The sequence below is a fragment of the Manis javanica genome, chromosome 2 (assembly GCF_040802235.1).
Source record: "Manis javanica isolate MJ-LG chromosome 2, MJ_LKY, whole genome shotgun sequence".
In the NCBI taxonomy this organism is placed as follows: domain Eukaryota; kingdom Metazoa; phylum Chordata; class Mammalia; order Pholidota; family Manidae; genus Manis; species Manis javanica.
The window spans coordinates 191435083-191459087 of record NC_133157.1 but is presented as its reverse complement, the minus strand read 5'-3'; the positions used below and the strand labels follow the sequence as shown (position 1 = coordinate 191459087).

Sequence of the window (24005 nt, the reverse complement as noted above, 5' to 3'; positions counted from 1 at the left end):
CGTTCATATCCACTTACTTAGTTCATATCCACTCTTTTACTTAGTAGCTTTGTGACCTTTTTAGTTACTTAACTTCACCAATCCTTAGTTTCCTTATCTGCAAAATGATAATACCTACGTCAAAAGGTGTAAGCAATATTAAATGGGTGCATACATGTGAAATGCTTGGCACAGCATTTCCTGGGCACACAGTTCCTGGGCATGTATTAATGTTAACTAATGGTGATGTTGATAATGTCAGAAAGAATATAGATAAAGCAATCCTAATAGTTATTGATCTAGAGAAGTGGTGCCCAAACAAAGGAGAACATCAGAATCACAGAAGGCTTTAAAATAGGTAGGAAAATAGACACATAGACTTTTTTTATTGAATATTATAGCTGAATTGGAGCATTGTAATCCCCACCAGCAACACTTTGCCTCCCCAGAAGATATTTTGCCTTAAAGCTTCTTTAAAAATCAGTCAGTCATATAGACAAAATTGCTTTGAATTTCTTCTCATAATGGGAAACTCATTTGGGTAGGTGGAAAAAGTAGAAAAAAGATAAGCATCTATTGAAAAGATGAAATTTATGCTAAGCTGTCTACAACCTCTCCTAGGTGGCTGTTAAGAGTATGAGAGAATTTTAAAGTTTCCTTCAGAGATTTTAAAGATTTCATTGAATGTTTTCTATCTCAGCAAAGCTGAACCCATTATCTGTGTAATCCCTTTAAGCTCATAGTTATTGAAAAATTTCTCTGAGTCTTCTCTCTCTCTCTTTCCTTAGCCGAGAGCAGTGTGTATGTTATTTGCTTACTTGGGTGCTGTTCTGCAAGTTCGTCTATTTAAAGCTTGTGAGGGAGCCAAGCCACAGGATCTGGCTGGCTTTCAGCTGCTAAACAGGGGGCATGCAACTTGCCATTGACCCCCAACTGAGAGAATTGTGGATGTAATTTCTTTCTGGTAAACATCCATCTTGAAGTGAATTTATCTCCTTTACACAGTTGCTTTCCTTTGGGTGTTTTCCTTTTGTTGCATGATCCTTACCTTGTTGGACATGAGTACCTCTGTAGTGTTACTTATTCTCTCAAAACAATGAAAAATCATGTTTGCAAAGCTGTTTAAATCAGAATGTAAAGTAAATCCCATCCAAGCCAGCAGTTATCATCCGTGGGAGATGGGAAGAGCAAGTTCTGATACAAATCAGACAACTAACAGTCTGTGGTGCGGTTGAGATGGGCTTACAATAGTGTCAGGGTGTGTGGTCAAACCTCCCTGTGGTTTGGCTCCGAGTTAGATTGTTTCATGTGCTTGGTTTAAGGAAGGCTAAGACGTTCTATTCTTGCTCTCTTGGTCTCATTGATGGTCTTTTTTGTTATCAGTATTATCACCACCACCACCACCACCACCACTAACATCTATTCAGTGCTCACTCTGCCGTGAACTGGGCTAAAACCTTGCTTTATTTTCTTATTTAGCCACAACATCAACTTTAACTGATAGCTCAACTTTACCATTTCTTACATTATACAGATGAGAAACAGGCTTAGAGAAGGTACCAGTTACGAGACTTTGGGTAAGTTAGAGCTGAGGCCTGCACTGAGGCGCTCAGTCTCCAAGAATACGTTCTTAACCTCTATGCTATATTGCTTTCCTGAACTAAGATGACTGTTGGAAAGTATCCATTTTAGGAACTCCCCACTTTCAAATGTTCCATACATAAAAATTTGGAATGGCATTTCTCCCAGTTCTGTTACTTCTATATAATGTAAGTACCTCTGGTAAAGGGAATCAAAAGGTTAAGCTAGAAGCAGTGTTGGAGAAACCTTTAAATAATTTGTCAAGACTAAATTTTTAGTTTCTTGTTTAAAATAAATATGACATTTCATAAGAATAGGCAGTTTGTATTTACATAAATCTAATTATTTATGCAAACTTTGTCAGCTCAGCAGAACATCTGTTAACTATATAGTTTTAAAATGGGTAGTAAAGGATGATCTAATGAGGTATAAAGATCATAAAAAGATTATATGGAACCTGGTGGCCAACTATTTTCTCTGAGAAACTGTACTTAAATAACCACAGAAGAGGATTTGGAGTTCAAATAATCAAGAGCTCCTTGGTATTTAAGGTAGTTAAGAATACTTAAGTATTCTCTTGGGTCTCTAAAATTGTTTTTCCAGAATAAGTGGATGTAGACATATTTTAAGGCAGATAGATGGAGCAGGTGGCTCTCAAAGTCCTGTCCAGCCCTATGTTATTTTATGGTCTGCATTTAATAATTCTGATAAGTCAGAAGACTTTTAGAATTTGACATTCACCATTGGGGTAAACAAAACACAATTGGGCTTGTGAGTTCTCAGTCATGTAGACTTAAGTTTTAGTATTTGAACATTCTTAGGATTAATGCCCAATGGCCTCTGGTTTAGAATGGTATCTGCATGGATTTGTTCTCCTATCACCCCTCCTGACCTCTCCCTAAAATACTTATAAGGATGGAATGGGTAATAAAACCAATAAGCAACCTGCCATCAGAAGCCAGAAGGAAATTCCAACAACTGAAAACCAAGAGGATTAAATTGAAAAATGTTAAGTTCGGGGTCATTTACAGTAGGTTATGAGGACTGTTCCCACCTGAAAGCTAGAAATGGTTTTCTCCATTCCAAGCAACAGGCCCCTGGGTCAAAAGTGACAGTTCTGTATCAGAAAACTGGACATCTATCCCTCTGTTGCATGGTTTCTGCTTTATGACAATAGAATGATAATTATAACTAATAGTGAATAATTATTCTAAATACTGCATTAAGTACATAAACTCATTTAATTACTGCAATATTTGTACAGATTGGATACTGTTGTTATTCCTGATTTACAGATGAGGTAATAAAGCAGACATGACCAATATTAGCTGTGTGGTTTGAGCAAGTTAAGTAATGGAGCCAGGATTTGAATCCAGAGTGTCTGGCTTCAGGACCTGTGCTCCATGACAAGGATAAACTATCTATGAAGACAGATTCCTTGTTCTTACATTTTTCTCTCTAAAGTCTGTTGGTATTGCTCCTTCCTACAAATACTCACCAACTCCCAGAAAACAAATGCATAAGAAATAGGTGGCAGATTGTGTTCTGGAAAGTGTGTTCCCTTAAGTGCTGTAAGTCAGGGTGGTGGTGGAAAGAACCCTGACAGGAGTGACTGGTGAAGATTATAATTTAATGTATTTCCTTTCAGTGTTTTAGAAATCCAGACAATGGCTGAGAGAAGGTTTCCCTTTTAGTTTGGCATAGTCACAGCAGAGAAAAGTTGCCCAAACATTAGATTAGGTCTGTATCAAGTACTGTCCATATGTTGGGATGAAAATGGAATTTAATCAACACGCAGATGGGCAGAGAAAGGGTCCAAAGGCAGTCCCCAAAATTCGTCTCTTAGATTTGAGTGGACTTGCCCTTTTTTGAAGGGGAAAAAAATGAATTTGTGGAGTAATAATTGTAGAATAAAAGGAAATTATTCTAAAACTTCAGCAAACTTCAGACTCCTGATATTGCTACATTGTAAGAATAGAAGAAAAATTTAGGAAAAAGTTTGTGCTCAACAGGATGCAGGAAAGATAAATTATTCATAAAATAGATTGAGAAAGCAATAGATAGTGACTAGGCTGAAATGAAGGAAAAACATGGTCAGATTAAGAGAGCAGTGAAAATAAGGAAGGCAATTTAAACATAGTCAAACTAAAATTTTCCTTGGGGAGTGTCAAGTACAGAGTTGATTATTTGGAAAATAGAATAATGATATGAAGGAAAATCTTGGGAAACTAATAGAATTTTAGAAGATAAGGACACATTGATGAAAATGATAGAAAAGATGATAGATATTAACAATAAAAAGTTTGAGCTGAAAAATGGCCTAGGTTGACAGAGCCAAAGAACTCAATATGTGAAAGGGAGATCTACATGTAGTCACAGTCTAGCAAAAATATTTGAATAAAAAAGATAAAGAGAAAATTCTACAAGCATCCATAAGGAAAGTACTTCCAAAGCATGAAAATCAGAATGAAGCTGTACTCAGACTTCTAATGTTGGTGTCCAAAAAAAAAAAAAAAAAAGGTAGTGGAATAACATCTAATACCCAGCCAAGTTATCTGTACTGATGTGCAGTTCACAGCACCTGAATTGTCACTACTACAAAATTTGCTATAGTAACTTGCAAAAAATTTTACTCTAAATTGATGAATCAAACAATAACATAATGGGTTCATGTATGCTTGTCAGAAAGACATTTTAATAGGGTGAGTCCAAGTAAGGGGCTTATGTAGTTCATTTCAATCTTTGTAGCCCTCCCTAAAACCTTGGTAGCTTAAAATCAAGTATCTTATTATTTTACATGTATCTGAGAAATGACAGGTTGAAGCTGGGAGGCTCTCCCACTTAGGGGCGCTGATTCTGTTGTATTAACTGACTGCTGAAGATGGGTCCTCTTGAATGGTTCTCACCGCATGTTGGTTAACAATGGTTATTTCTGGAAGTTTTTTTTTTTTGGAATATTTTACAGTGATTTTTGCATTTTTAAAAGAAATGTCATACCTACCAAAAAGTACATATAATTTATATGTACAGTTTAACAGTTTAAAGAGCAATGATAAAAACAATCATTCTTGTACCCACCATGCAGTTGATCAAATAGACCATTACTGGTGATGTCAGGAAGACCTGAGTGTAGGAGGCCCCCCCCCTTAAGACCCCTACAAAGATCAATAATTAGACAGCTATCCACAAACAGAAACAGCTCTGGAAGAGCTCTGGGGGCCCACTTAGGAAACTTCAGCACCTGAGTAGAACAAGAAATTTGGGAATAACCATACAAAACCTTCAAAAATGAAGGAAGACAGCTTCATTCTGCCTACATCATCCGTCTGCCAAGCCAGCACTGCTCAGAGCCAAGAAGAAACTCTCAGGCTAGAAAGAGTTCCCCTCACAAGGGTAAGGAACCGGACTCGCCGCCTTTTGGGATATCACACAAAGGACATGCTTCAGTCACCCTGTCCAGAGAAGCCCAGAAAAGCTGACATGTATAAAGCTGGTGAGGAACAAAGTAAAGCAGGGGCCATCAGTGTCAGACACAGCAGGAATAACCTGTTGCCATGCCCTGCTCTGCAGGTGATACCAGCAGCTTTTGCCACCAAAGAAAGTAAGGGTCCCCACAGCCACCACAGACCCCTGCAGATTTCACCAGTTTTTGCGCCACAGATTTGCTGATGCACCCAGCCACCTGAGTCCTCCCACCCTGAAAAAGCCTAAGACCCACACAAGCAGCCAGTCCAGGCCTCTGTGGCTGCATGAGTACAGGAAGCCAGCCTACGCGCTGCCCTGCAGGTTGAAGCTGGCCTCTCCAGCCGTGCACTTGCATGCTGTTGGTCTGATGTTCATCACAGGCCTCAAGTGTCATGTGCACACCCCAGGCAAGCTCTTACGGCTATGGAAGTCCATGCTGACAGCCAAGGCCCCGCAGCTGCTTGTGGTCCTGAATCTGGCTCTGTCTCCTCTCATCCCAGTGCAGACCACTGGGATCGTCTGCAGAAAGCTCCTCCAACTGTGCGCCTGCTCGCCTTCAGCCCAAGCCCTGTCACTGGCCTTCACTGCCATGCACGTGGAGAGAACATGCAGCCACGGGAGATCAGGCTGATGGCCAGAGCCTTTGCAGCTGCTGTGGTTCTGGATTAGTCCTATCTCCTGTCACTGGCCCGCACCACTTCACTCACTTGCAGTTAGGCCATCCAGCTGTGTACACACGTATCCCTGGCCTGACTCCTGACACCAATGTCCACTGCTGTGCAGCAGTGACCAGGGCCAGCAACCCCAGCAGTGCATGCACACTGACAGCCAGGAGCCCTGCGGCAGCCTGTGTGCCCACATGTAAGTGGAGCTGTGCAGTTTGAACCCGTTGTCATTCAAGAGTCAACTGCAATTTATATCATATGAATCTAATAAGTAACTAATATACATTTTTCCTTAACCCCTTCTCTTTGCTTTTTTCTTATCCCTTTGGTAAGGTAGATGTGGCCAGACCCATTTTAAGCCAAAGTAGAAACCATCTCCCAGCCTCTGGTTCTCCTCCTCAGCCTTCAGTAACCTCAGATTTCCCCACTGTAAATCACCCCATGCTCCCTGCCTCCATGTCTCTCGGAACAGTGGACTCTAGTGGAGGCTTCACGCCCTTGTCCCTTACTTATTCCTGCTAGTCTGATTGCTGCCATCCGCACTACTGAGCTCTTCTCTTAAAGGTCATTGATGACATCCTAATGAACAGATTGTCATTTTCTTTTAATTGTTAAATAAAAACTGTATGTATTTAAGGTATGCAACATGGAGATGTGATTTACATAATGAAACAATTACTACTGTCAAGTTAATTAACATATCTTCTCACTAGCTACCTTTTTTGGTATGAATGATGACAGCACCTGAAATCTGCTCTCTTCCCATATTCCCAGGATTCAGTTTTATAGGCAACATACGGTCTTTTACCTTAAATGCTTACAACAAAATGGCATATGATCCAAACATTGCCATTTTGTTTTTATAAATCCCTATTGCAGACTTCCCTAGGATCATGTTTTTAGAACCTCTTTATGATTTAGTCTCTTTGGTGGTCCTATAATGTAAACCTTTAGGATTGGATCTATGACAGGGCAATCTTTATAGCAGCTTGTCGACTCTTAACAAGTAGTGTATAGTAGGGCTTTGAAAATCATATCTTATCATGAATAAAATGTTTTCCTGTCATTTGGGTGACTTCAGTGATTGATTTCAAATGAGGAGATATTTGTAAAATGGTCCCCTTGACCAATTTGTATATAAGTTGAGTGGTAGCCAGAATAATTAATCATTTCTCTCTCCATCCTTTTCTTTCCTCCCTCCCTCCCTCTCACCATACAAGCAACCTCTCTATCCAGATCTTGGTTGTTTCTGTATTTTATTTATAAATATGGGAAAACTGGGGGAGAGACCTTAAGTCTACTCTGCCTTTAGTCAATAGGAATTATTTTCTCATATTTTTTACATCTCTCATTGAGATCAAAGCTTTTTAAAAATTGAAGTATAATTGACATACAATATCCTATTAGTTTCCAGTATACTTCATAGTGACTTGGTATTTTTATACATTAAGAAAAGATCCCCATGACAGGTTTAGTTTGTCACCATCTGTAACCATACAAAATTTCCCCATATTTTATGGCATAAAACTGTACCCTTAAGGAAACGTTGCTGTTCAGTGCAAAATGTTCTTTGTCAGAGCCAGAAAAATAGCACTGATTAGTTGAGTCCAAGCCATAAAATTTTACCCTAGGAATTTTGCACTCTTCTGGAGTTTACAATTTTTAACTCTAGAATTGTTAGTCTTGTTTTTAAACAAAGTTGTAATTTGTCAGTCAATATCCTAAAAAATGTAACTTTATTCTCTAAGATGCACACATATATATTCACATGGAAATAAACTGTCCTCTCACATGCCGAGATAGTCTATGGAGGAAGGTATTTTAGATATACACACACTTATGAGTACGCATACAAACACACATCTCAGAGAAATTGTACACAATTAATTTTTATGATGGCCTAACTTCGTTGCTACTGAAACTATCAGTGACCCAAACTTGAAGATTAAATTAAAGGTCATTAAAATATAGCTATCGTTGTCTTTCAAAGAAAGACTTGATTTATGCTAGAATCGATTTGACTTTTATAAAACATTTTTATGGTGAGTCCTGGGTATTATGTTGGTGGAATTTTAAAAATTTTCTATAGGAAGACTTGGAAAACACATTTAAGGCATTTAAAATATATTTATCACTTCATAAAAAAGTATCAAAAGATAACCACTAACCTTCTTTAACAGTTATCACCCATACGTTTTGTCTGTTTTGTGTTCAAATCAAACTATTTGGAAGCTACTTCCAGAAGTTTCTTAATTCATTCCTTGTCTCCAAACTGAGTTCTATTTAAGCTACTGTCAGAAAAATGGTTACCTAATTTTTGAAAATGGTAAAGCAGGAAAGTATTTTCACATCTGTTCTCAGTAACTCGGTCTCTAGCTTCCCTAATAGATAAAGGAGTTATTATGGCTGTGTTACAGCTTTGTAGCTGTAATTTTTATCTATTTTTGATTAGCAACATAGCAGAGGGTAGAAAATAGTACTATTAAAATTTTTTTAACATATCTGTGAGCATTGGCATTGTTTTTGTTTCTCGGCAAGGCATTCTCTGTGGTCTTTCTTTCAAGTCCTCTTTTTAAAAAATAAATTTTCATTTTTGGTGCCTTCATTTGGGTATGCTGGCTTAAACCGCTGAAAGCCAAGGAGGACGCGGTATAAAAGCACAGCACATGTGCAGCACTTTGCCACCTGCCTCGTGTCAGCCTCAGTGCCCTTGACTTTCATGTCGCTGTTAACGGGCATTTGTAACTTTTCCGTCAACTGCACTATGCACTGAGCTCCTGTTTCAGCACAGATCCTTGAGCCTGCTGCCCTGCTGAGCAGTCTGTCTTTTATCACATAGTAATAGCTCACTGATATTCTTTACGTAGCTTTTCTTGTCTAACTCCAGGTGATGTCTTTACTGAAGTTATAGTAGTTTGGAATGCAAGTCTCCTCTTGGATATCTGATTCAGTGATGATTCATTTTCAATCATTTACATTACATCTTCAATTTTTTCGTGTTATTTGTAAATTTTTAGTTTCTCATGTTTTAGTTAAATAAAACTGACTAGAACACAGTGATATAAGCAAGATACCTATTGTGAATATATGTGTGCACACCCATGTGTATTAGCTTCCTTCAGTTTTAGCTTATATGTTTACCAATCTATATACTTTTTCTGGAAAGTGAAATACCATTTTCAGTTGAGGAGAATTAAACATTTCATTAAACATTACGATGTTTGTAAAAAAGTGAAAACATGTTCTGTTCTTTTAATATCTGGTAATCACAAAGATATTGGGATTCAAAATAACCCAGCAAGGTTGTAGGCATTTTGAAACCTTAGAAATGTGACATCTTTAATAAGGTGTGTTGAACACATTAGAATTCCTTGTCCAAAGTTTTTCCTCTAATTGAAATTCATTGCTGCTACTTGAGCAGTTCAAGATTTCTACAGTGAACAAAACATTTGTCTATCTTTACTTGTAGATAGAAACTTTTTATTTTGGCAAACAGTTGTTTACTTTCCTTGCCCTGCAAGAATAACAAAGAATATACGCCCTTGATCATCTTGATCTTGTGTCAAACCAGTGATGATGCCAGCTTCCATTTTATGAATCTAGTGGTCCAGCCATTTATCTGAGTGGCCTGTTCATAGGGCTTGTGGGAGTCTGATTTAAGGAAGAGCATAACATTGAACTCCTCTTCCTTCTCCCTCTCAGGAGATGACACTTATTAAACCACAAAGGTGACGAGAGAAAGCATAATGGCGAATAGGGTAAGCTTTGGGACCTGACTACCTGAGAGTTCAGTCCAAACTCTACTACTTATTGGCTGTGTCATCCTGGGTCACCTTACCTCTCTGATCTTCACCTTACCTCTCTGATCTTCAGCTTCCCTTTCTGCAAGGTGGAACTAAAGAAAGCATTTGTTTTAGAGGGATATTTGTAGTATAAAATGAGTGAACATACATAAACACTTGGTGCCTCGCATGTGGCTAACACCTGCATGGTGATGGTAATGGTGGTAATGATTTGGGAGAGAGTCTTAGCACCTTTATGAAAGAAAGAAAAAGACTTATGCTTCCTTCTTTCTGTATTACAACTAATAACATTTTAATAGCTCTAGTATTTGTGTCACCTAGTCTGAGGTGTACTCTTCTTGTCTAATTTATGAAGTGCCAACTTTGTATCCTCATTAGGAAGAAGCCCCAAGCTTGATAGTAATTTTACATTTCTTCAATTGCAGTTTTTTTTTGGTCCAACTACTCAGAATTTCTGTAAATCAACTACATTATCTTTCAAAACAGAACCTGTTAACTAAAGGAAGTGAGAGATTCTGTAGAGAACAGTAAGTTTCTGGAACAGACCCACAGGAGAAATACATCTGCTGTGACACGACTGACCTGTAATACCTGAGTTCGAGCACAGAGATGAAGGGTCCTTTTCCTGGGTGTGCACATTCTAGATACAGGGGCCGCTTCACTGCTGTTTTCTTAGGCTGCCGCCAGAAACAGAACCTGGAAAGAGAGTCCAGGCACAAAGGTGTGCCTCATTTCATGGTTTGGAAGCTGTTTCTCAGCTTACTTGGGAAGGAGGTTGCCATGTATTTTGAAACGGTCTCACCCAGCACTTCCTTCTTTACCCTGTTCCAAAGTCCTTTCCCTCTCCTGCCCATGCCCCTTTCAGCAGAACTTTATTTGCTAGACTCTCATGTAATCTTAACTTTGTACCTAATAACCTCTGAGGCTTAAGAAAACAGTCCTTGATTTTCCCTCCTGAAGGTTTCTTTCAGTAATCAGTGTATGGTTAGGAAGCCTCTATTTTTAAAGAAGTTCCCAGGAGGGTTCTACTATCTCTGGACCACAAACTGGCTTTTGGTGGGACCACAAGTCTAAATTTCCAACCCCCAGCTGAGAAAGAAGCATTCTGTGTTTTCTTCCTTTGGGTTTTGCCATGGGCACACTGTTGATACTGAGTTGGAAATGCGAAATGTGTTGCTTGACCTCAGGAAGCTGAGGTTTTAAATGTCTTAACCTCATGGAATTATTAATATGAGAAATATAGGTTGTAGGCCAGGCCCACTAGGGAGTTAATATGGCCCAACGAACCCTGATATGGTGGGGGACTGGGTGGAGAGGTTGATGCCTTTCTTCAGCCTAGTGTTTACTTATTAATTTGTTTGTTCAGCAGCCATTTAAATGATTATGAGATCAAAGACGTTTTGCTGGGCACAAGGGATCCAGAGTATAGTGGAAAGAGTACAGGTTTTAGCATCTACCAGATGTTGGTTTGAATCACTGCCGAGCTATGTAATTTTGAGCTATTTACTTAGCTTCTCTAAACTTATTTCCTCATCAGCAAAATGGAAATAATGCATACCTTGTGGACTGTTTTAGGATTAGAAATAAAACACGTGAGGTACCTTGTATGGTACTATATGTTTATTTAGCATTTCTGTGCCAGGTATATTATCTGAAACCGTACAACCATTTTCTTTACCCCTCACCGCAATACTAAGGTGGGTACCACTGATGTTATCAGTTTAGAAATGAGAAAACCAAGTCTTAAAAAAAGTAAGTAACTGATTGAAGATCATTAGCTTCCCTGAGGAAGAGATCTGCTTTGAATCTAGGGCTGTCTGACCCCCAAACACATGTTCTTAGCCATGTATCCTAGGTGCCTGCCCTGCCCAGTTTAGTGGCAACCAACACCCCCCCACCCCCCCACAATCCAGGCTGGATCTGGGAGTGACCCAACCATGGGTCCATGGCAAGGCATGTTGAATTCCTCTTGGGATTATGCAATAAAGGCAAGAGACTGAGGCTGTTATAAGAGGGAGGTAAGCTGGAAGGTCACCCTCATAGACAGAAGCCAGGTGGAGCCCAGGAAGAGCAAGCGAGTTTGTTTCACGATGGATGACAAAGACCATATGGATTTGTCCCTGACCACATTCAGTGTTTAGATCTAACCCATATGTTTTTATTCAAACTCCCCTTATTAGGTAAGAGAAGTTTGAGTGAATTCTGTAACTTGATTTTTAGAAGGACTTTAACCAGGACTCTATGGCACATATTAGCATTAAATTGTAGTTATTTGTAATTATAGTAGTTACCATACACAAAATTGCAACAGAATAATGCGGGCACCCGCAGGGAATGCACTTATGATCCTTCATGGAGCTTGCGTCCCCTTACATTATCCTGTGTTGATGGTCTTCCTGCAAGGCCTGCCACTTAGGTGAGCTTGGATTGATAACCCACGCTCTGACATACCTAACATGTAGAAACCATTACTTGTTTTTCACTTGTTAGGTATGTCTTTAAGTCCCATAAAAATGGTGTGGAATCCAAATTAAATAAATGCTTGCCATATGATGATAGTCCTAAGTATCATTGCTTGGGCTTCTTTTTTATTCCATTTAGTTAATGGTTATTGATTGAAGACCATAAAGGAGATATTAAATCCTCTTATTCTAATGGAATTATCTTAAAAGGTATCTTCTGTTAGTATGAAGTCAGCTATGGAGGAACTTGAAAGTCTTCTCAGGTTATTCCATCACTCCTAATCAAATGAAATCAGGTGTGTATCATTTTATCGGCAAAACCTTATGTTTTTCTGACCTACTTGAGGGGCAGCAAATAGACCCAATAACTTTCTGCAAATTTTACTTATTTTGAGTCAGTTTAGGGTTTATAGCTGCACAATGTTTTGGCAGAACAATTTGAGTAAATTTTTTCACAATATTCAGTTAAATGAGAAAGGAGCACTTACAGTGCATGGTACATAATAGGAATGTCCACGATCTCATTTATCCTATCTAGGACACTTTTTAGATTGCAACTTGCTAAAAGGTTAAAAAAAAAAAACAGCAGCAATGAATCAATTCAGTGTAAATTTACAGAAAGTCGAGGTTACAGATAACTTGTTATTTGTGCAATTCATAAAGGGTTTTCACAGGATGAGACTAATAACTCTCCTCATAGAACTCTGTTGGAAAAATATGTTGTCTTCTGATGCTTTTCTGCCTTTCTTGAAAAAATAACTCTATGTCTTTATCCAGTGACTTTAAAGCTGTAACATAAATAAGAGAGATATTGAAACCTGGTTCCAAGTCCAGTTTTGCTGTTAATTAGCTGTAGGAGCTTGGATAGGTGACTGTAGTTTTTCTGTGCCTCGCTGGTTCATATCTAAGCCATTTGGCAGGGCTGGACTAGAGCAGGGGGTGATAAATGTCTAGTATATTTTTCTCTCTCCATCCTTGCCAACGTGGCCAACTGATTTGTGGTGCAGGGAGGCCAACTTGATCTAAACCCTTCGCAAGGAATCACTACCTAACGATCACCTTTTGTATTTGATATTAAATTAATGTGCATTCCCTGGACTAGAAGATAGTGAAGATCACTTTCAGTTTTATAACTCTATTCTTATAAATAAGGGGCCTAAGAAAAGGACCTGTTCTTTTTCAGGTAGTTTGTTAACTTCCCCATAAAAAAATGGCAACTTGGGTTTGTCAACAGTTTTTTCCGTAAAAATTCATCTTACTTTTCTTCTCTCATTAGCCTTTTCTATGCTCAAACATCTTTTAAACTGTACTTTAACTTGTGCTGCATTTCAGCCTTATTACCTACTATTTAGTCCACTACAGAGCTTACCTTCGGCTAGAAAGAAATGAAAAAAAGGGCCTCCAGTTGGGGTTAAAAGAAAATTTTTAAGAAGTTAGAGCCCAGAAGCTACCTGGTCCTTTTTTTTTTTTTTTTTTTTTAACCCAGAGGTACTTTAATAGTAAAAGTGAATTGTTGCCCCCTTGTGGTAGAGTTCTGTATTTATTTTCCTTTCACAAGTGAGATTGTGGAGCGTGTAGTCTCCACTTCTCTGAAATGCTTTCTTTACAATGAACTTTAAGTGTTTATGAAATTAACTTTAGATATTTTTGAAATTGCCTCTCCTTGTTAATTTATTCTCACCTGTCTTAAACTCTGCAGCACCTTGACTTTGAACTGAATTTAGTTGGGGGAGCAGAGGAGAGGTCTTTGAGGTACAGGATACCTAAAAGCTTAAGTTAAATCAACTGGAGTGACCGACATTATGTAGAACAAACCCAAATCTCACACAAATTACTTTCCTATAGTCCTTTTTGCTTCAAATGATTGGTAGGGGCTTGGAAAGCTTATTATCTGTTTAGAAGGCCTGTTATATATCTGAAGAATGATGATTTTCTTTAGAGCAACAAAATGAAATTTTGAAATACCATGTACAGGAACTCTTAGTGGTGATATAATTCATTAAAGGTTCAGGTGATCATCAGCTTTTCCATTTTCATCAGTTTGAACATGAAATGATTTTAAAACCAAACAGACTTCTTTTCAACAAAATAGGTGACAGACTTCACGCCTAATAAAATGTCCTGTATAGGATGAGTTGGGAGGCCCTAAAGACAAAGGAAGCCATTTCATACTATTCTTTTTACAATAAAAATATGGCAAACTTTTACAAATAGTAGAACAGTAACGCAGTCAGAATTGGCTTATTCAATTAGTGCCTATGAATTAGCATAAATATGTATAGGTAGTAAATATTCTGAATTCTGAGTGATTTTCATGTTTGTTCAGAGAAGTCCATTTTCTCAATTTTTTATTTTGGATGGTTGACATCTCCGTCAATAACTTGGTAATATGAACAACTACTAGTAAGATATCTCCAAATTATGTGTGGGTTTTTTAAGCACATGTTCTTTTAGAAGAAATGACTAAGTGGCCACTGGAAGTTTTTCAGGTTATGACTTGAAATTCAAGATGCCTAGTAAAGTTTTCTTAGTAGGTGGCTTGTTATTTTTTAACACTTTACACTTTATTCGTTTGCATCTACCTTATTTTTTTCTCAAAGAAAAGCTGATTACAGTCATCAAACAACCACTGAAGGATTTGCCAGTCTTTTCCAAGGACATCTATCTCTGAAGAGTTGTTAGTGGAAAAGGTATTATTTCTAAAAAGATAAATGTTACTGCCAGTGAAAGAAATTTGTACTAAAAATAAGTTAAAATGAGTTCATTTGGTTTAATTGTTCTAGCTAACTTTCTCTTCTGACTCTTGGCTGATGTAAATAAATAACCATCAATATATAGTGTTCTGAACTATTAAGGATAGTGGGAAGATTTTTATCTTAGACTAGGTAGAACATACTGTGGAAGATCCCAGTCATGCTCATCGTATTCGCCTACTTGGAGTCCTTTCTGGTTAAAAAGAGCCTCATGATGAACCAACTATTGTTAATATCAGAAGTGGTTAGGTACTTCATTTGTTCTTAAGCTTTTATATCTTAAATCCAATTATGACTGACCACTCCATTAAAGCATCATCTTACTACCCCAGAAGGAATGCTTTTGTATTACAGCTTTTTCTTATACCTATTTATGGTAAATTTTAGGGACATCAATTATTCTTGGGAATAAAAATTTAATTGCTGTGGAGTTAAAATGCAAAATGCTTCATAGTATTCTTCAGTAATCATAAGAGGGGGGTCATGACAAATTGTAGTAGGGCATTTAGGATTTATAATTTTTTCAGAATTAGAGTAAATATCTCTATGCATAAATCTCTGTGCAAGTTTATTTTCTTAGGATAGATTCCTAGATCTCAGTCAAAAGTCATGAATATTTTCAATGCTTTTGTACACACTGCCAGATGGCTTTTCAGAAAGGCTGTACCAACTTATATTCTCAGTGCATCCTTATGCCTGTCTCATCAGCTTCAGGTATTTTCACTTTTAAGAATCTTTGCAGTGGCAATTCATTTTATTTGGCACTTTTAATTGTGAGATTTGATTACTTCATATATTTATTAGCTGTGTTTATTTCCCTTATGAATTGTATTTAGGTCTCTTGTCTATTTTTATAGGAGCTTTTAAAATATTTTAGGAGCCAGTTGGCATTTTTCCAAAGAATCATCAATCATTCTTACATAAATAAATCTCTGTTGCTACTCATTCTTGGGCAAACTGAAGTTGCCCATATGAGAGAAAGAAATAGCCCAATTGCTATTCATTGCCTACAACTCAGTCCTTGTGACTTTAGATGTGGAAACAAACTTTTATGTTCTGTCTCCAGAGTGTTCTCTGAAGTATAACAAGATTCATCAAGTATTACACAGGCTTCTTATCCCTCAGTTTCAACTGCTGCGATGGATGACTGACTTTCTTCGAGACAATCCCCAAGTCTCTGGTGAATTTCATAAATACAGTGAAGCCCAGGTTTCAGTATCACAAACTTACTAAAATTTAATAGAAATTGGTCCTGGTTTTGGCTGATTACCTTTGTCACCATAGTTAGCTGTAACAGTGGTAAATATCATTAATTACATTTGTAATAATTTGGCTTACTTTCCTGTGTGTGTGCGCATGTGTGTGTGGAGGGAGAGAGAAAAAGAAAAGTTTTAATCTTTTTTCCGGGTCACAGCCACTGAAATTTTTCTTGAATTTTCCTTCATTGTTTAGAAAGTCTCCCCCCAAACCCTTAGCGATTATTAATCCTAGATGGCCTTTGTGCCTTAGTGATGGATATAAGAGAACCAATGTTCCAATGATGAAAAGAACTCTTACCTAAGCCTAGTTAAGAGGAAAACCATTTGATGGCCTTCCTTGAATTTGGGAGCTTATGAGAGAATGAAGTTCATGTCTGAATAACAGTGAAGTCAGTATTTTTACAGCTTCATGTAATTTGTGAGCCTGCCTGATATCTTGGTTCAAAATAATCTATCCTATTTCTGATTCTAATAGCAGTGATCTACAGCTGGATGTTAGGAGTATTTCCGTAAGGGACTGTTCACCTTTCTCTGTGGAGGAGTCAATAGGTCATCCTCTTGGAACACTTCCACACGTGTGCAAGTCACTGTGATCATGTTGGTTAGAGCATGGTTTCAACAGTATCTTTCTTTGTCCATCTTGATGACAATCTTGTTTTGCTAGTGGTATTTTACACATCTTCCTCTCATCCTAGGAATGTAACTTTTACATATGCTTTTTCATAACTTTCTAGTGAAAGATGATTGTAGTATCTTCATTTTATAAAGGTAAAAAACTGAGTTCCAAGTACAATGCCTTTCCAGACATCTCAGTTACCAGACCGTGCTTACCTACCAGCTTTCCTTCCTTCTGCCTTTCTGTTAAGCCATGCTGCTTTCCTTTACTCACCATAATACCCAGGCCAAGTCTCCTTGTATCTATATATGTGTTAAAAAGATCTGCTCTGTAGATGAGATTCTGCCTGATCTTTACGAGATGCACATGGTGGCAGAGATGCAACATCTGTGGTCGTCCACTCCCAGGTATGTCTGACTCTGATCTCCTCATAGAACTCAAGCCCTTTCTGCTGCTCTCCAGCAGTGTACTTTCCAAGTCTTCTCCTGAACTAAAAAGTAAGTGAGTTAAATCCCTGAGTTGAATTAGCTTTTGGGTGACTGGCATCATACGTGCCTTTAAATGCCTCCTGTACACGGTGAAGATGCTTGAGAATGTAAAACAACCTGAAGGTCTAGAAGTTATTCTCCAAGTCTAATCTCATATCTGCAGATATAAAGAAGTGGAAACAAATTGGCATGCTTGTATGTCCAATATAACTTGTTTTCAAATAAATAGATAAAACAGGAGTATATATATTGTTAGCTTTAATCTTCCAATTAATTTCTTACATTTGAAAATCTTAGTAGAGTTCAGAAGGAAATATGTGCAACACTCTTTTTATACGTTAACTCATTTTAATATTCTTTTATTCCTTTGAATTAGGCTTAAAGTCAGAACAACCTACTAGGGACCACAAAATATTTTCAGTTAATTTAAGCTTATCTGTGGTCACATCTTGGCTAAGCATCTTAGTTCCTTAGTATTTGCAATATATCCTTCATGAGAAATGTGGCAGACCAAAAATAAAACCAAACAATGAACCAATAGCGCAGAAATGTCCTTCAAAAAAGACTTCTGAAGAAAATTTTTAGGGTTGTAATTAGGTTGCCCAAAACATCTTTAGTTGGGACCAGTACTATATAACTTATTGCCAGTGGAATAATTGTACAAGTTGAAAACTTCCTTTACCTAAGTTTTAAGGGGTGTTGCCGAAATTTTGGCCACAATATTAACTGCTTTATGCAAATACTGAATGACTTCACTATTATACAATATTGTATCAGCCAGTAAACCCAAAGGCCATTTGATAATGACATCAGAATAACATATTAAGTAAATAATATGAAATTGACCCTCTCTTAAAATGATTTTCCAGTTATTAAGCATAGATTTGCTGTTAGTAAAAGTAGTATACATTTGACTTTCAAATACATAATTTATATGAAGAATTGAAATGTGAATGTAAAAAGATTTCTTTAAATAATGAATCAGTGTATTTTACCATATTTTAAATTCTAGTAACACTAGCATTATTTTTCCATTCACATAATTTTGATTTGCTTTTTAAAAAGAAATCCAGGCTTTAAATAAACAAAAATGAAATTAGTTTTTACAAGGTAGTCGGCAATTATTTTTTTAACTAAGGATTTTTGTTGTTTGTTTAGAGAAAATATAGAAGAAAACCTCCATAAAACTTTGAATCTTCTTTTTAAAATATGCCATTATGTTCAGTATTTCATCTCTGCCTTCATTAGGTATGTCTCATCATTAGACATATTATTACTAAATATTTGTAACTTTGCAGCTTCTTTGTTTAATGATGGCTTGAACTAAAGTTTCATTGGGTAGGATTAACTACATTTAAAGATGGCAAAATGCCATTATAACAATGCCAGAATTTAATGAGAAGCAGAAGTTAACTTCAAGGACCTTCATAACTTAATATGGAGGCACAATCATATTCTGATTATTTTAATATTGTGTCCTATTAAAAATAAGTTATTCTTTATCTTCTTTTTTGTGATAGTTTTATTCAGCCAACATTGAATATCAACTATGTGCCAACCATATGCTACCGTCTTAGGAGTGAGACTTTTTTCCAACCTCAAACAAAACAGACACTTTCTGACCTCCCTACTTAATAGCCTTTCTTAGTATGACTGTGGTTTCCTAAAGCATGTATCTATGTCCATAACTTCTAGTCTGTTTCTTTCTCATTTCTTTCATCAGCCACCTCCACTGTCTGGATTGGAAAGCTGCCCAGCTAGGCCCTGTAATGAAAGGGTTTGGGATGGGATATTGAGTTTCACAGGTGTGGGAAAGTTGGAAAGCAGAATGTTCTGTTGTGGTACTGATCACTACAGTGTCTAATAGCTATACCTCTAGGAAGAGCAGAGTTGTGTAGAATTACATGAAAAAATTGGAAGTAGAGAATATAGGAGGAGAACAATCTTCCTGAACTGAAGGTGTATGGTGAGAACTTTCCATAAAATGCAGTGACTTTTAAAGCTCTTCTCTGTTCTAAAAATCCCATGATTCCTATGTTTTTGGAGCACAAAAAGGGCAATGGACATAAAGCAAATGCTGGTGTTTCTTGTTCTCTTTTCTCACAGTCTTATCTATTCATACTTGCAGATGTTGAGATCTTATAAAAACTATAAACCATAACCACAATATATAAGTAAAATACAGAGGCAAAGGGCAAACTGCATCCCAAAACTCCTGATGGAGGAAAACCTCAGCTATTTAGCTTGTGGTCTGGGCTTCCCAGTAGTCAAGGCAAAGAGGAGACATAGGATAACGTGGTATGATTTTCTGGTAGTAAGACACATACTACTAGTTCTTCAGAAACAAGCATTTTTCTTCCTCTTAATAAGAACAGCTCATCTAGGGGATCTGTATAACAAGCCATAAGCCACATAAGGAATGATGTCCTCATGAATTCTTATATAAAATAAAGAAGTGTTCCGACTATGTCATTTCATACATTGGCCCTTGGAATAATGTTAAAAGAAAGACGTTTTTTTCCCATGGAGCAGGGAGAGGGTAGTTTGAAACTGTTGGTATATTCACTGCAGATAGATGCTTATTTTCTTTCAACTGCTGACATGGGGGGCAGTAGCAAGATGTAAAGAGTCTAGTAGACGGTAGTATTGTTAAAACTAGGAGGGATACTTGGAATTTTTTGTGGCAGGATGATATTTGCAAGACTGATCAGGCTGGGAGGTTTTTCAACACGCCAGTTCCCTGTAACAGGAAGATCAGTCTCTGTTTTAGACAGCATATCCAATTTAGTAAATTATTATTATTCCGTCAAAATTAATGTGAACAATTTTCTCTTTGAGGCTGCTTTTTCCATAGGTGATGTTTTCCAGATGGGCTTATTATGTAAAACCCTTAATGTTTTGTGTTTTCTTTCCTGGAGAAAGAGCCTTTTCTGACGTGTCTGCATTTCCTTCTCTTTCCCCTGTTGTAGGGAAGAGAGCACCAAAGGCAAAGGAGAGGAAGAACAGGAAGAAGAAAAGGAAGCTGATAGAAAGAGCCCAGGAGCAGCACAGCGTCGTCCTCGCGACAGACAGGGCTAACCAGTAAAACAAAAGACACGAAGGGTGGATTTGGGGGGAGGGGGTTGTTTTTGCAAAAGTGCACAAAGCTACTCTCCATTCCTGGACGTTGGTGTGTGGTATTTGTGCTGCTCTGACCAGTGTCTGTTCCCAGTAGCGTTGTGAAAGGAGGCGCCACAAGCGTGGTCTCTGTTATTTATGTTTTGATTTGCATCTAGAGACTGTGAAGGCAGGAGCTTGTGACCTGAATCAGCGGAGGCAGGAGTAAGTGTACAGCATGTGACTTGGCTCAGCGTGCAGGACCACAGACCACCGCTGGAGAACGGACTTGTGCCTATTTATGGGAAAGAAGATGCTCAGCAGGCAAAGTGCTATTTCATTTGTGACCTTTCTGTCTCACATTGTACGTTTTCAAGGGTAAATGTATATGGATATCTGCTTAGTGTCACCACATGTTGTTCTCAGCATCTGTTACCTTCAAACTGTTGTGCAATGAAACTGCTTTTAGCTGGGGGCCATGCTCCAGGAATTCCTGCTCAGTTTCACAGCAGCTCCAAACATGTACATATTCTGCTGGGGCTACGTATAAACCTCTTATTTACTGTATATTTATGTGTATGTGTAACAAGTTGTACCTGACTAACACTCTGTCACTTTGTTTCTAGTGGTTCCTAACCATCGTCTGGTAAACAACTGTTCTAGTTTTGCGAACTGACAAATGTTGTTTTGCCCCTTGAAACTTAACTTTTCTCTTCTTTGTGGACTTAGTTCTCATTGTAAGGATAGGATAAGCTAGCTTGTACATAGGGTCAAATGACCAGTGTCAAAGAATTTTATTATCAGTAGACCCTCCCCACTGGCTGTCTCCTCACACAGACAGAGGAGCCTGTGGTATCTGGCAGGCAGAAGCCAAAACTCCCTTTGGGTCAAAGATGTGAGGACTTTATGAAATACAATTGAAAACATAAGGAATTATGTCACTTGCAGTACTCATCATGCAAATTCAAGGCCAGCTAAAGAATCTGCAAGTAGTCCGTGATTTACAAGGCCAGGGTATCTACCACTATTCTTGGGTCGCTGTAGAAGTCACCATCATTGGTGACCATGCATTGACTTTGAGGACAAAACAGGATGCGGTCCTACAATTGCTGGCCAGATCTTAATGGTCTCCTTTGAAAAAGAGCCCATTTTCATGTCCAAGACTGAAAGAAGAACACTATGGGGACTTTCAGAGCAGTGGTTACAGAAACATTACTGTCCTCTTGGGGATCATTTCTTGGATGATTTTAAATTGGCTTCTAAAAACATCACTATCTTCCTGGCTTATCCAGAAAAGAATTAGAACAAAAAGAAATGGTTGCAGATTTTTGAGGAAACAAAGCAAGGTAAAGCCTTTTTCGCACCTTGCATTGGCAAAACTACCTCTTCAGCATTTTTGTTTCAATCAAAAGTGTCTTACCAATAAGTATAAATATCATATAGACCACTATAAAAATATTACTGCTATGAGATAATAAGCCATATATGAATGCTGTATACAACTTTAGGATTTTACACTTAATCCTAAAGTGTCCACTGTTCACCTCCTTTCACATCTATTTATACTATGTTCCTATTTGCTAAGCTGGGAGGGGTACCTTTATATAGTGCTTCACCATTAATAGGTCAATACCTGTTCTGTTTCTGGGATGTTCTTTTCAGCATTAAAAAACTTCAAAATTATTATTTTGTGGAAATTTTCTTTTGAGATGCTTTTAGGGAAAAAGGCAATACTATAACACCTCTATCCTCAAATAATGGTCCTTAAAGCAGACAGAAGTTTTCAAACTTATGTTGGAAACTACATCTAAGACACTAGTTCAGCTATAAATGACACCACAGTATACTGGTTAAGAGTGTGAATTATGACAGCCAGACTGCCAGAGTTTCAGTCTAGACTTAGAGTAGCCCTGGGCAAATTACTAATCCTTCCAGGTCTGTTTCCTCGTGTGAGAAATGGAGGTAACAATATTATTTACTTCTACGGGTGTGTTCTAAGGATTAAATTAGGTAAATTATGGTCACAGCATACTCTACACTAAGTACTATGCAAGTTTTTACCTGTTATTACCTCTGTCCTTGGCTATTTAAATTGTTTCAAAAATATTCATTTCTCTTTAACAAAATAGAATATATGTATAAAAGCATCAGTTCCCATCATTCTATTGCCTGAAGCCTGGTTATTATTTGCTCAAACTTTTATGCTTATGGGAATTGATTTACAGCTACTTGACTTCTAAGCCTCCTAACTATAAGCAAATACATAACACACACACACACTACAGTGTAATGTACAGCTTCAATGGAAATTATGCAAAGAAATCTGATCATTTTCTGTAATAGCTATACCATTCTTATACTTCATACAATGTATATAAATAGACTATGTGAAACTAGTTTTCTCCCCAATGAAAAACCCTACCTGGCTTTTTCAGGTAGCTTAGCATCTGTAAAATATGGGACTAGAACTTTGTTGACTGAGAAGTTTGAGTGGGGAGAGTAAGGGAAATGTGAGTAAAGGGGGTTAAAAGGTACAAACTTCTATTTGTAAGTCATGAGGATGTAATATACAGCATGGTGACTATAGTTAAAAATACTATATTGCATATTTGGAAGTTTCTAAGACAACCTTAAATGTCCTCATCACACGTTTGATCAGCACTTAGGAAAAGCCAATTTTACAAGTATTTCTTTTTTAAGATGTTGATATCTGTCATTGTAAATGTGGAATATTCATATCTTACTAGAAATGTTTGGAGAAAAGTTAACATTCAGCCTCAAGCATATGATTCATATAAAGGTGATGTGCAATTTCTTTGACTTTTTTTTTTCATTAAAGAGGAGCTTCGATAGGAGAAAGAGATGTGCCTAATACTTTATTTGTACACAGTGGAGCTGCTTGATACCATGTTAGAAAAGGCAAAATTAGTGACCCTGTTAATGTATCTGTATCTTGACCAACCTTAGCCTCCCTCTTCTTTTAAAAGGGATAACCTTTCCACTTATACATTTGACCTCAGTCTATCTTACTTTTATGGGATCTTCAGTATCTGCTCCTTTTATTTCTTCAGTCTTCCCTCTCCTTCTGACTTAAGGCAATCTTTCTTTCAGGTTCTTGATTGTCCAGTATCCTCAAAAGGTAGCATGCATTCACTGATGGCTCTGTCCTGACAAAAGCAGCAATGACAGTCCTTTTGCTAAACACAAGGAAAATATTTGTCTTATTTGCTTCCAGCCTTTTACATATCCTGTGTGCTATTTCCACCAAGTTTGACTGCACTGTGCCCCTCCCTTTAGGAATTGTGTTTCTCATTTGGCTCCTATGCCATTCCTAACCTGGGTCTCCTCCTTTTCAGTCTTTAAAATATTGACATTTCATGGGTAAGCCCATTATTTAATCTTTTTGGTTTAAACTGTTCATCCCACTCAGACTGGGAAATATATTTCTGTCTCCAGATTTTTGGGTACAATTTCTGAGTGCTTTTTGACCAGGGTGACCCATACTTATCTCAAGTTCACTATGTCTACAAATGGATTTATTACTGTATCGGTCAGCATTCAGTCAAGGAAACGAACCAGTCTACATATTTCAAACAAGGACTCTAACACTGGTCATTGCTTATGCAGGTGATTAACTAGACATGAAGCCAAAATGGGGACGGCAAGACAACCCAGAGACTATCAACAGCGGGAAGACACACAGGGCACGAGCGCAAGGGCAAAAAACATAATTATTGACATCTGCCCCCAGACAATTCCTCTCCTTGTCTTTCCCATTTAAGAGTTAATATATTTACCTATCTAGTTGGCTCAGCAAATACCCTTGTAGTCATCATTT

The 24005-nt window shown here is 37.6% G+C and overlaps 1 protein-coding gene across 2 annotated transcripts in view; it reads left to right on the top strand.

Moving 5' to 3' along the window:
* RSPO2 (R-spondin 2) overlaps positions 1 to 23015 on the top strand; it is a 142627-nt gene extending 119612 nt beyond the window's left edge. For both annotated transcript variants that reach the window (XM_017650403.3, XM_037010925.2), the window contains exon 6: positions 20041 to 23015. In XM_017650403.3, coding sequence (XP_017505892.1) covers positions 20041 to 20156 — 116 coding nt within the window. In that variant the 3' untranslated portion in view covers positions 20157 to 23015. The remainder of the gene's footprint in view (positions 1 to 20040) is intronic.
* The last annotated feature ends 990 nt before the right edge of the window (positions 23016 to 24005 follow it).